The sequence below is a fragment of the Sinohyriopsis cumingii genome, chromosome 3, assembly GCF_028554795.1.
Source record: "Sinohyriopsis cumingii isolate HCF-2022 chromosome 3, ASM2855479v2, whole genome shotgun sequence".
In the NCBI taxonomy this organism is placed as follows: domain Eukaryota; kingdom Metazoa; phylum Mollusca; class Bivalvia; order Unionida; family Unionidae; genus Sinohyriopsis; species Sinohyriopsis cumingii.
The window spans coordinates 103,771,625-103,785,799 of record NC_142963.1 but is presented as its reverse complement, the minus strand read 5'-3'; the positions used below and the strand labels follow the sequence as shown (position 1 = coordinate 103,785,799).

Here is a 14,175-nt window from a genome sequence, read left to right as displayed (position 1 = left end):
CAACCAATGTTTTATACCAACGTGTCCATACGGTAAGGTGAAATGATTGGGAAGTCGCACTCGCTTCTGGTATACAATTTGATAGACTTTTTCCAAGGGTCGACTGACGATGTGGTGAGTAGGTAAACGTGCAATCTTGTTCGGTTGATAGGTGGTCACTTTAAAGTTTCCATCCTCTCCCGATTGCAAGGCTTCTTTCAATACCCCAAAGTTGACCACTCGACTGGTACGATAATTCAGAGTCAGTCCTTTCACTTTGCACGTCGTGTGCACTTCTCCTTGTTTGTCCCGGTATTCGTAGCCGTAATTTTTGGGACCGCCACTGACGAAACTTAGAATCTTGTCGTCGGGATGCTCGTCTGTCCAGGCTCCTAAACGGTCTCCTTCGATGTTAGGGTGATGTTGAATCGGGTGATGGATGTAAATGCAACTGTCCGTGTCAAAGTACAGGACGCGTTCTTCTAACAGTTCTAAAGCTTCGTACAATTTTAAGCGAGCATGGGCTGTCACGTAAGCCGCAATGATGACATTTCCAAAAGGGTCGTCTTGTACAAAGTCCAGATCTTCTTCGTAATTGACCAAGATCAAATTCTCTCGAACGACGTCCACGTGTTTCATGTATTTGGTTTTGTCGTGAATCATCTGGAAGTAGCGGGAAGGTTCTGTCAAATATTCCGTCTTGGGTAAACACGGTCGTTGTGCCATTTTACCCCACAAGCAATTTAACATCACTTTGGCAAACGATCGCCTGCCTTCGTTTTTCTCGATGTGGTCTAAAGAGATGCCTTCTTGTTCGTAGTATTTCTCTTTGAATTGTATTTGGTCTTCGGGAGTGTGACACCAGGAAGGATAGCCGCTGGCTTCTTGCTTCAGTTTCAAAAAGGCATCCACGTAGTCGGCGAAAATGCCTTTCTGAGTAGGGTCACCCTTGTGGTATTGTTGTGTCTTGGGAAAGTGGCAAATTTCGTACACTTCTAACAGTTGGTATCCCATGTCCATAGCTTTGAACAATTCTACGCTGACCCAGGTTCCCGTCAAGGCCCGTTCTTCCTGGCTGTGCTGACAAGGTTGGTCTTGGTTGCACGTTTCGGCACAAGTACGGCACAAGGGAAACATCAATTTGCCTTGACAATGGTGAGGTAAGACGGGATGGTAGAGGTTCGTGGGAGGCAAAACTTTGCACTTGATCAAGCCTTCGTATTGTCGAATGTTTTTCAGGTCGATGTGTTCCGTCAGCAATTGTGGGTGCCCTACGGGAAAACGACAATATTTGCACACGTAGGGATACAGCGAACACACGTCCAAGTATTTGATTTCTTCTCCTTTCTCTTCGTCGGCTTGGTACAGCAAACAGGTGGCATTGGTCCTTCCTCCGTACAAACTATCCCTCGGGTTCAGCGGGTCCACGAACTGGTAACTTTCCACGAGGCGTTTAAACTCGGGATCGGTTTTCATACGGTGATCGTACTCGTGTTCCCACATTTCCACCACTTGGTATCCTTGCTGTTCCAACTTTAGGCGCCGCTGACAAGTGTCCTGGTACAAGTCTTCCATGGTTCGTTGCAAAAACTGATTTTTAGTGCCACGGTCAGGGTAACAGACGGGACATCCGTGAAATAAGCAACCGTTAAACTCGTACACGATCTTGGGGTTTTCTAAGTCCCAGCCATCGACCGAATACGTTCCGATGGTCTTTTCGCCCCCTCCGTTGCGGGCATGCTGAATCCACTTGTCTTCCTTGTCGCACAAGTAATGTAACCAACGTAGGGCTTTGACCGAGTATTGACGTTTGACAAAGTGGGTCGTTTGAGGACTGATGACAGCCACGGTCTTTTCAGGCATGAATCGTTGTCGATACACTAAGGAACACGCTTTGGCAATGGTGCAAGCTTCTTTCAAAGGATCGACCCCTCCGTGTTCCATGAACAGTTCTCGAAATTTTCCACAGCAACGCCGTAAAATGTCCACGTCGGAACGACAATACTTTAGCATTTCTTCCTGAAAGTCGAAAGGGTCCGAGGCGTGAGCCTGGTACCAAGCGTAGAAAGCTTCTCGTTGTTCGGTACGCATGTTGTCGGGGTCGTAATAGTGAGCTTCAGGTAAATGGGGTAGAACGGCGTGTTGATTGGCTTCCGTATTGAAAAAGTGTGGAAAGTACCCTTTAGCCATTTCTGTCATTCCAAACGTTTTAGGCATTCGACTCAAAGGCATGGCCAAGTAACTCATCGAATCTTTAAACTGCACTTGTCCCACTTGCATGAAAATGATTTTGGCTCCGTTCAAAGTCACTTTAGGACGCTCGGTGCCTTGTTCCGTATAGTACCTCAAAAGAAACTGTCCATCGTATCCGGAGAAATTGTGAGCCATCACCGTGGCATGACGATGACAATCTCCGTAACGTTCGATGTCCTCTTGGCTCCATGTCTTGTCGACGGGGTCTAAGACCCATTGGGCAAAATCGGCTAACGTGTTTGGTCCCCGAAAGATTTTTTCACGCCCTCCGGGAATCTTGCTGCAGTGAGGGCAATGACTGAAGATAGGTTCTTGAATGCACTTCTCGCACGCTCGATGAGCCACGCAGAAATTAGGGATGTGAATGCCAGTCTCTTGCATGCATTCGAAATCGAAAAAGATGAAATTGCCTTTCTTCTTGTGACCGTCCTCTTTCTCTGGTGGGGGTTGGTATTTTTGCACGTAACATTGGTGTTCCAAGTCCACGATGTGGTGACAAACGTGACATTTTTTCTTTCCTGAACATACGTGTGCCTTGGTATTATTGGTACGTATGACTTGTTCACACGTAGAGCACAATCTCAGCAGTTGACAAGCACATTTCTTCTGTGAACCTTGCGTCTTCAAATGTTGTTGGTAACATTTAGGGCTGACAAACGTGCGCAGACAAGTGGAACAAGGCACTGGTTCTTCGCTCAGACAGGGTGGAGAGGCCAAACATCCTGAGCATTTCCATCCACAATGTTTGTGTTGCTCTCGATTATTATAACCATAGTCACATTTCTCACAATAATAAACATATCTCAGGAATCCAGTGATACTGGTAATGGTATCGAAATGGTCATCGTGATGATAAAGGTGAATGTATTTTCCGTCCTTAAAGTCTTGGCCTCGAAACAACAGAGGTCCGCGCACTTCTTGAGGGTGCACTTTCAAGGTGTATCGTGGAGCTAGGGCATCTTGCAATTTTTGCATCTCTGGAATGCCACAGGGTGTGTCTTTGGGCAATCCGGCTTGTTGTAACAGGAGTTCTGCTTCATTTCGTTGTTTGGCTCGGTCGGAACGTTGAATAGTGTCCCAGGTTCTTTTCCATTCTACCGTGTCGTTCTTGTTGGCATAGGTTCGTCCCACCACGATGGCACGGGCTAAACACATCTGGTCATGAGGGTTGTTAATTCGGACGAGACTCGTTTTGGTGTTGCGAAGGTCGTCCACCAATAACATCTTTTTGCGTCCTGTCCCTTGAGGAGGAGAGACGTGGGTCATGTCCAGTGTGGCTTTACCATCGGTGATGTCAAACTGATCATTAGATTGTTGTACGTGTTGAATCTTGTCCATGGCTTTGGAAGCAGTCAATTCTGCAGGGGTGCTAAACTCGATCCAAACAGGGGATTTCAAACCGTCGTGTTGTATGGAAAGTCTCAAGCGATCGTCTTCTTTGGGTTGACATTGCTGCTTGAGTGAAGTGAGCAAAGAATCCCACACCTCGGTGATGAACACTTCTGCTTTCTCTAACGGCACTTCAGCCTTGAAATCTTTAAACTTCACCGTGTATTTGTAAGCCGTGGTTCTAAATTTTCTAGAGGAGCGCTTTTCCGTCTCTCGAATGGAATAGTACTTTTCAGGGTTGACAAAGGGTGGTGAACTTGGTTTAGAGGTTTCAAATTCTGGTTCACTCATGTCCTCTTCAAAATCACTGGCATGAATTTGTGCCAAGATTTCAGCCCTGGTACGAGGCGATAGATCACGTTTCTGCCTCTTACTTTCTTCTTCTTTCTTCTCGAATGAATGGGATCGTTTCATCTTGAAAGCAAAAAGTCAAATGACTCAAGTTCAAACACCATAAACTACTTTATAGTCATAGCAGACCAGCGTATATAAAAGGGTGTGTGTCTTGTCCTTTCACTATTCATTTCACTCTCAAGCCGAGCACAACGATGGAAGAGACTGACCAGATGGAACGTTTCGTCAGAGCTTTGCGAGGGGTCATTAGAAAATTCTCTTCAGACCAGCCTACGGACTACTCTCCTTCCTTTAGAGATAAAAGTCAAGATACTTGCTATATCTGTCAGAACAAAGGGCATTGGTCTTCAGAGTGTCCAGACCGTCAAAAAAGAAAAAAAACAGGGGATAAAAAAGACAAAAGTCAAGATACCTGTTATTATTGTAAAGAAAAAGGACATTGGTCTCCAGATTGCCCAAAAAAGAAACAAGAGGAGTCAGAAGAAAAGAGGAATTCTTCAGAAGAAGAGAGGGATTGTTCAGAGGAAGAGAGGGATTCTTCTGACGAAGAAAGAAGACAGGTGAAGAAAAAGAAACAGGAGAAAAAAAGAAGAAGGGAAGAAAGTGAGGAGGAAGAAGAGGAAAAGAGTGTGACGGTGAAGAAATTCAAAAAACAGAGAGACTAAACAAGGAGAAAAGAAGAAATCAATGAACTTTTCATTAAAGTGTTGTGTTGTGAATTGTGAATTGGATTGTAAAAAATGGAGAAAAGAATAAATGAATGATATAAGGTAAGTGTCTTTGAGTTGTGATTTTAAAATAAGAAGCTACACTCACGCACTCATAGACAGACACGTACAATAAGGGTAAAATGGGTGGGGTTTATTTTTTTTTTTTTTTTTTTGAGTTATTGGCAAATTGAAATTGTATTTCTTTTCGAGAAATGTGGGTGGCCCTGAAAAGGGCCTTTTTCTTCATGGTGAAAGGGTGAGTTTAAGCAATCAACTTTAACTGCCTTATGCCTTTGCCACGGCCAAGGCCTACTTCTGGACTGCGTAATGTTGATGATGATGATAATGATTGGGTTGAAATCACTAAGGGTGGTACGGTAGGCTTAGTCACAGGGTTGACGTGTTTAGCTCGGGAAGGTCGTATTCTCTTCGGTCGTGATAAAGAAGTCTGATACATTTGTTTCAGACTTCTTAACTCCGCTAAAATGTCCAACAGTACCGTGACCGTTTGATTTTCACCCTCTTGTTTCTTTGCTGCTACTTCTTCTTGCTGTTGTTTTTTTCTTACCTCTTCTTCTTGTTGCTGTTGCTGTAGGAGAAAAGCCTGTTCCGCTTCCTTTTGTCGTTGTATAAATTTCTCCAATTCTTCTTTCTGTCTCTGTCTAAAATTCTCCACTTGCGGTAATGAAGAAGGTAACGAAGGTTCCGGAACAAATTCTTGCGAGGAGAGAAAATCCACAAAATCCCAATTCACCTCTTCTGAAAGTAAGTCCGAGTTCCCTTGGGCAGTCTCCCCTGCTGGTGCACCCCAATGGATCGTTTTCTGAGTTTCCGTCATGTTGAATCACTGTCGCATAGATTGACTGCACACAAGCGCTAGCGAATCTAAATAGACTACGTGACGTCACAGACTGGTCTCTTCGGATTGGATGCGAGCTGACTGAATTCTGTAACGCGTGTTCGGATTGGTAAATGAACTCAATCCGTTTCAATCCTTCCTCCGCCTATAAATAAGCGCCGTTCAATGCATTGATTCACCTGTTCTCGTCGCTTCAAGATGTGGACTACAGTTGAGTCATCCACCCTTGTGTCTTCCATGATGTTTCGGACAGACTTGCTCATGTATGTCCGATCGAAGTGGACCGTTGTCCACAGGACCAACACCAGCCTGTGGATACGTAGGATCTACGTCGAAAGACAAGGATGCCTGAAAAGAGTGCTGATGTACGGACCAACAGTAAGACGCAGCCTAAGGACAAGAAGAAGACCAATGCGGTGCCATTTATGTTAATGAATACATTAACATAAAAATCAAAGGCCCTTTTCAGGGCCAGCCATATTTCTCGAAAAGAGATAGTCTTTGAATTGCCTACCCCTTTTTTAAAAAAATTTTTAAAAAAAAATCCCATGTTAAATTCCCCTTGTCCGTAGAGTGACCCACGATTTATTGCCATGTTAAATTCCCCTTGTCCGTAGAGTGACCCACGATTTTCTCCATGTTAATTCCCCTTGTCCGTAGAGTGACCCACGATTTTTCGCCATGTTAAATTTCCATTGTCCGTAGAGTGACCCAGGGGTCCCTGTAATGCTAATTCCCATTGTCCGTAGGGTGACCCCTTTCACTACTTACGTGTATCATTCCAGCATGAAATCACTCTTGGCTTGAACTCTTGATATTAAGAATAAAAGAGACTGAGATTCCTTTAACTGTCGACGGCCTGTAACAAAATCATTTCACTGAGCGTTGTACTTGTGCCGTGTTTCAAAAAGTGAAACGATGGTTTGACAATTATACAATTACCCTAAGAATATGGCTACGACGGGATGAAACATCGAAAACAGAGAGAAGCTATTCAAACGGTAAACTGTTATCAAACATCAACTAACATTCCTCAATCGCATGATTTCTTGCTGTCTGAAGTCCAAAGAACTGAGCACTTGATACTAATGTATTCAAAAGAGCAAAATCTTTGAGCACATATACATAGACCCTTCGCATGCTGTTGTGAATATCCACCCAGCCCCATTATTGTATACTTCTCGTTACCTAATATCCACCCAGCCCCATTATTGTATACTTCTCGTTACCTACTATCCACCCAGCCCCATTATTGTATACTTCTCGTTACCTCCGAGTCGGGGCCTAGGGTGGCAGAGTGGTCTAAGGCCTTCTACTTTATAAATCACTGACATCTCACCTCTCATAGAGTAGGTTCGAGTCTCAGGCTCTGCCAGCGTGGGTATGTGACAGAACTTGCCATTATCTTCCCGTGGGTTGGTGATTCTTCCAGTTGTTTTCTCGGGTTCTTCCTCCACCAGATATACTGTCCATTACGTATAGCCTATTATGTGCTGAAAAATGTCATTAAAGCCAGAACAACAACAGCAACCCTGAGTTTATGGCGATATATTTAAAACAGCTTACTTGCATCTGTTCTCTCCGTCATCAAATACTTGTCGACATCTCCGGTAGGGCTGCCCTATCTTATCATTGCAAATATCTGCCATACTACCTACCCAGTGTGCAGCGCGCTGTATTGCAGCACCTGCAAAAGACACGATTACAATGACGTCAGCATAGTGACAAAAAGCTAACAGTATAACGGCTTAATATATGACAATGAACCAAATTACTTTTTTTTTATTTTAGGAGTAAAGGTTACAGCATTGACTTTTTTTTCTTCTTCTCAATAATGCTTTGCTGCCTTTTCGTTCTTAGAAAAATATGGCACAAACATTCGAAATCAAAGTGCTGAAAGCCCGAAACTTACATTCTGAAGATAGGAAGTAATAATAAATAGTCACTCCTAGATTAATTATATATATATATAATTATATATATAATTATATATATATATATAATTATATATATATATATATAATCTTTCTCAAAACATGATCATTTATAATATTGTGACTTAGAATAATCAATTACATATTTGTCCTTCCTTTAATTTCTGTTTCACAATGCCTCGAAAAAAAAATCAAATTAAAAAAAAAATCGCAAGAAACACCAGGCAAATGCAACAAGAAACTAGCGATGTAAAGCAAGCAGGACCGTTCCCGAGCTCTCCTTCCCACTAATGACAGCCAACCATTCAACTGTAGGGACCTTTATGGGCCCACAGATTGAGGCCAAACTATCAGGGTTCCTTGAATCCATAAAAGCCTGGGGGAGGTGGCACCATCCCCTTCCCCAGGAACAACTAGCAGACTGCGGTGCAGTCAGAAAAAGTGGCACATGCACAATTGTGCGCACGCCACTATAATTAAACTCAACAACAAAACAATGCCTCGAATATTTGAAATAGGCATTCTTAATTTTTTCAAGATTCATTGAAGCTTTTATTTATGCCATGAAAGAGGCGTGATAAGGATTTTTCAGTTATTTACTCTTACCTAGTTGTTCCTTTGTTTCCACATTTACGTTTTACTTCACTTTTTATTGAAATTTATCACGCCCTTTAAACAACTTTTTTGTACTTTTCTCTTAGATTCTCAGATTCAAAACATGTACTAAATGCACGGACTCATGAGCTGATCGACCCTGAAGGAGTTATTTCAGTATACGATGTAGAACAAATATAAAAAATAAGCAAAACACTCAAAGGTAAACTTCTGTATTTGCAAAACACATATCTTTGCACTTCTGTGTGCTGACATCCAATCTAAACCTTTGAGCCTCTTGAGTAGAATTTTGATAGGGACGGCCGTTTGAATCATTGTCAGTTGCGTATATGTATTTAAGGGACAGCAGTTCGAATAATTGTCAGTTGCGTATATGTATCTCAGGGACAGCCGTTTGAATAAATGTCACTTGCATATTATGTATTTGAAGGACAGCAGTTCGAATAATTTTCAGTTGCGTGTATGTATTTGAAGGACAGCCGTTTGAATCAATGTCATTTGCGTATATGTATTTGAGGGATAGCCGTTTGAATCAATGTCAGTTGCGTATATGTATTTGAGGGATAACCGTTTTAGTAAATGTCACTTGCGTATATCTATTTGTCTTTTCACTGTTAGTAGCTATTATACTGTTACGAAGTGGGAATCGCAGTAGTTTTCAAGCCATGACCAAGGGCCCAAACCCATTTGGGATGGTTAAGAATGGATTCTGGGGTCTATATCACTTGCATGTTTCAGTTTATCTGTTCATGCTCTGGAAGTTCATGTCCGGTCATAGGGTGGGGATTTCAATAGTTTCCAAGTCATGACCCAGGGATATGTCCCTGATGGCATGAACGGACCCAGAGAACAGTTATCAATTTTATGTGTAAATTTGTCTCTTCATGCACAATAAGTGTTCCAATGATATGATCAATGGGCTGAGTTCTTGTGGTGGGTGGTAGATTAGGGTAGGCAAAATCCGAGGAGTTCACGTCTGACATGTGTTGACACTTGGGTCGTTGACTCACATGCACTTTTTCAGACATCTGAGACAAACATCCCTTTACTTACCTGAAATTTAAAAAAAAATCACTCCTAAAACTAGCCTAGCCCAGCCAAACCCCACCCATCACGGGCAGGATCAATATTTCAAAAGTGTTGCAACAATTTACACCAATGAGACTATCGTTGACCAAAGTTACATGTGCCGAGCTTCAATAGCTTAGTAAGAGTTGAAGGACATTGCACACGTGTATATATCGATGCCAGTCTTTACGCTGAGACTATGCCACAATATTTAAGAAATTCTTTGAAAATGTGGTGATTAAAAGATTTGGCAACACCAACTGAATGCTGCGCGCCTAAATCCGTATTATTACAACGTTGAAGATTAAATACTATATTGATATTAGATATATCCATGTATGATAAGAGGCAATTAAAGATCGTTCTCTCTTTCTCGGAATAAAAGAATAGGCAACTAGGATGGGGAAAAAAGGAAAACATCCATTGCCGCATTAGGAATTTCCTGGACTCTTAGCAATGACAAATTATGGTGCACCACCCCTTCTTACAAGACGTGAAACTGAAGAAAAGAAAACAATATTAAAAATTAAGCAGGTGGGAAATATTAGTGTTGCCATCATTCCATATCAAAACACTCGTACGCACTGATCGAAATGGTCATATATAATTCATTAAATTTTATCATCAGCAATTATTTTGAATTTTTTCTGGTGTCCATGTTGCGCCGGTGCCCTAAGCACCTACTAAGTGTGCATAATAGGTGATCTGACACAAAAAAACATCCAAATGATACCTATCTCCTCGATTGTCTTCTTCAGTCGCTCGTATGTTTTTCTTAAGTCCTCCGCAAATTTCTGCAACCGGTCCAGAATATCCCGGATGTTCTCAACTACGCCTGAAAGCAGAGTATATATAGCTTTGTGTGTCTGAACTATTTTTCCAAATAAAAGATTTTCACTCAAAATCTACATTTTCATATCCGCGTTTTGAAGATTGATTACTAGCGTTTTAATACAAGCCTTTGACATGTATATTGAGGTTATGCAAATTTACTGCTAATTTTAAGACGGTAAATCATGAATTGCCTCACTGACATTACTAAAAGCATTCTGTCAGTCAGAATTGCAAAAAATCACAGATTGTCATCAGAATGTTTCTTGCACATGCCTCTTTTAGATAATAATTTTTTATACGGGTAAATACCAATTTGAAACTTTCCTGCTTGACACGAGACAGTTAACAACTATATCAGATTTGAAACAGAAATACATGTTGTATCACAAATTATTCGGATCGTTAGTACGCTCTATGCATTATTCAACCGAAATGTAGCTCATTCGACTGAGTACCGCATAACACATACGATTTTGCATTTCCTCGGACCACAACAAGAAACATCTTTCAAATATCTCATCCCCTTTGGACAGGAACAATTTAATATACCCAGTAAATATGTATAAGAAACGAGTTAAATTTTTTTCATTCATAATTGATCAAATTTTCAAATTTGTATTTCTTTGTGTTTTGTTTTCTTCATTGTCTTGCAATATACTAATAGAGAGAAGTCTTTTGGAATTAATTTTTAGCCATAATGGGTCTTTTATTGCTGTTACGGTATTCAACTGATCCTGAAAAAGGAAAGATAAATTGCCAATTGAGCAATAAGATTTATGTTATTGTATTTTATAAGAATCCGTGGCACGTTGGCATGTCTGCATTGTTATTGATCAATAATTAGCAGACTTGCATATAATTAGCAATTTGTATTTAGTAGAGTTAGTACTAGCAGCTTGTGGACTGGAAGAATAAATACACTAATCCATCATTAGCAGCGCAGCAATTTTTTAAATATAGAATATAAAACACCAAAACCCAAAATACGCGAGAGAAAACCTCAAGGCTAAGATGGAGAGAAATTGCATTTGTAGACTGAAGCTTTCATTTTTGTAAAGTTGACAACTATTTCCAGACCTATCTCTGGCACAAGTCTGAAACGAGTACTGAAAAGTGGTCAAATTTCCATGTGAACTTGGCATAAATGACTATTTTTGGAGGTTGTTTGTAATCTTGCAGAAACAATCATTGAAACCTTTGAAAAGTTTGTCAACCTCTCATGACCTCCAACTACAGAGTACCTAAAACAACTGGATGTCATTACAGTTTAGATTCATAAATTTCTAGACATCTTATATCATTGATGACACCCAGCAAAAGTAAATAGACAGGTGAACCCTCACGGTAAAAAAATAATATGCAGAGCAGCTACAAATACAGTGAAAGGTTAAAAACTTAAAGCATATATTTATCTGCATGATCTTTGAACATTTTAAAGGATATGTCTATGCAAACACCAAGTTAAATGTGGTTATGACGTATACGTGACCAACTCCTCAGTACATCGTAGGCACGGTTGTGTAACCTATGATTGGGTGATAGATGACAGGATAGGAACCAATTGTGATCATCTTCGTAGGTTTCACATCAGTAGCTGAGATGACTACCTGCCCAGCTAGACTCTTCATGCATTGTTATGCTGTTATTTGTACCAACAAGGATACATAGTAAGTCTCCTCTGTTAGTTGTACTGAGTGCCTCTACAACCTTATTAGTTCTGCCAATTTAACCGCTAGTACAGCTCTTGGTTTTGCATTTAACACAAGATGTCTCAAATTTATTTCGGTTGTCAAGTTTTCAAAAAACAAGTTAGCCTTTAAGTTTTCTCTCCTGTAATTTGAATGTAGGTATTTTGTATTCTGCAAAGTACAGGTGTACAGTTTAAAAAAGTCACTCACTTTCAGAATTCCTTGTCCTTTGCGATTTCTCGGTCTATCGCCTGGAAAACTTTGGGAAAAGACTAGCTATGTGCCTCCTCAAACTCTTTCTTCACTCTCCAGAAGCCGGATCATGAATTTATTTTTATGACATTGGCTGTGATACTGTGCCTCTCAAACAAACGACTTCTAACCTCTTATTTTCGTGATACCTTTTGAATATATGTCCTCTTGGATATCTTCAAGAACTGATTTCCATCCATCATATTCAAACTACAAAGTTCCTTCTGCTGCCCATACACCCTTCTGTTTCATTTTCCCTTATCTTTCTGTTTTGTTGCAAAAGACGTAATCTGGCTTGAAAAGAATCTCATCTGATATATGAGAAAATGGACATGAAGTTCGAGGTGTACACGGTTGAAACCTCTTACAAGACATGTGGTCATTACAATCGGGACAGGTTCATTGTAAACCTCTGATAACAGTTACGGTGGTATCTGTGTTCATCTGTGTATTCACCAAGTACTTTTACACGGGCGTCTTCTATCATTTTGACCAGAACCTACAGATAGAGTCCGTCATTGTTTACATGTATTTTTTAACATCCTGCAACTGTTATCTGAACATTGTTTGGGATAAAAATTCACGGTTTGATCCTGCAAAGTGAATGACGAATATGTCTCTTCCTTTACTCTGTAGTTGAACCTTCACTGACGTCTTTTATTCTTTGAATCTTTTCTCTGAATCCATTTTCTTCCTATATGTCTTCATTCACTACAATTCACCGAAAGATGGTATTATAATAAATATTTTTGACATCTTATGTCTGCTAATGATGGAACAGTCTATTTTCACTGCCAGTCCACTAGATGTCTAGCAACGAACCATCGAAAACATGAACACAACGATTAATACGACCAAATACTAATTGTTAATTATATACAAGTAAATTAAAAACTAATCAATGAAGATACAGACATGCCATAACAATTTACAGATTCATATATAATGTGATAATCGTTTTGTTTCTCAATTTGCAAATTATCTTTCCTTTTTCAAGAAAGAAACAAGCTTCAAAAATGTAGGATTCGGGAAGATTAATTGTATACCGTAACATCAATAGCTGCCATAGAGACTAGCAGTAGTAGTGTAATGAAAGACAATGCAAACAAAATGCATGCAAATGTCAGTTGGAAAACAAATTGATTTTGGGTGAAATCACCAACTTGCGTTTTATATTTTAGCTTGGTCTAGGTTTATTTAAAACTTTCCTGTGACCAAAATGATTTAGATATTTGGATGCTCTTTGTTGTTATGGGGGAGGAACTGTGTATATAGGATTAACTATGTGTAGAAAAGCCACTGGCTTCAAGAAAAAGGATTCCAATAGGACTATGTCATCACATCACACAACTGTCTCAGTGTTTAGGCCGTTAGGGTTTCCCTTAAATATTCAGGCAGCATAGCAAGTGTAATACACAATTTGCAATGTTAACATAACTTTTTGCTTGGTATAATCTAAAACAAAAATAGATAAAGGATAGAGACGATGTGAGGTGGAGTGCACGGTAGGCCTACCTAGCCCAGGGTCTATATATCTGTATCATTTGTTCGATTTTCCAAGCCTCCAATAATCCATGAGGTTTGATAGTCTCAGATGTACTGTAAATTTTTATGATTTATTGCGTGGGATGGTAATATTGCTTGAAATTATTAAAAGATCACTTAGACCTGATAAAAATGCACAGCTACTGCTTCAAATCGAAACAAATAAAAGTAATTCCTACCAGCAAAGGGAGCTACAGCGGCTTTCACGAGATCCTTTGTTTTATTGTAAGCCATTTCTTGTCCGCAGGTCGAGCTCTGTGACATGACCACTATGTTCCTGTTGAAATTGATCAAGGGATGATTCATCACCAGGTAGAGAGCATACATCAGGAAAAACATCCGTCCTTTGCCTGTTCGTAAATTAGATAATGCAAGTGTTTTCTGAATGTCAGTTAATAGCTCAGCTACAAGTTCTAGACCGCGAGACCACGCCCACTTTCATTTGGACTCGAAATTACATGTAACTGAGCCACAAACTCTAAAATTATAACGAGCATTTATTTAAATATTTGAAGAGTATCCAAGCTATTTTTTTCTGTATTATTATTAGGGTTTTCTTGACTGACCTTGATGATGTCACTGCATTATCTCATCCGGAGGCAATCTATATTGGTCCTTGAAATGACAATGATAAAATACAATTTAAAATATAACAGATGGGTGACAAAAATTATGTATATTTAATCGAATTGACT

General features: G+C 40.1%; 1 protein-coding gene across 1 annotated transcript in view; it reads right to left on the bottom strand.

The window, feature by feature from the left end:
* Positions 1-14,175, bottom strand: part of LOC149803439 (DC-STAMP domain-containing protein 2-like) — a 62,163-nt gene that overhangs the window by 43,566 nt on the left and 4,422 nt on the right. Inside the window, exons 3-5 of the mRNA XM_089953146.1 lie at positions 13,660-13,830; positions 9,895-9,996; positions 7,111-7,231 (exon numbers count right to left, since the gene is read on the bottom strand). Of these exons, the coding sequence (XP_089809272.1) occupies positions 7,111-7,231; positions 9,895-9,996; positions 13,660-13,830 (394 nt within the window). The remainder of the gene's footprint in view (positions 1-7,110; positions 7,232-9,894; positions 9,997-13,659; positions 13,831-14,175) is intronic.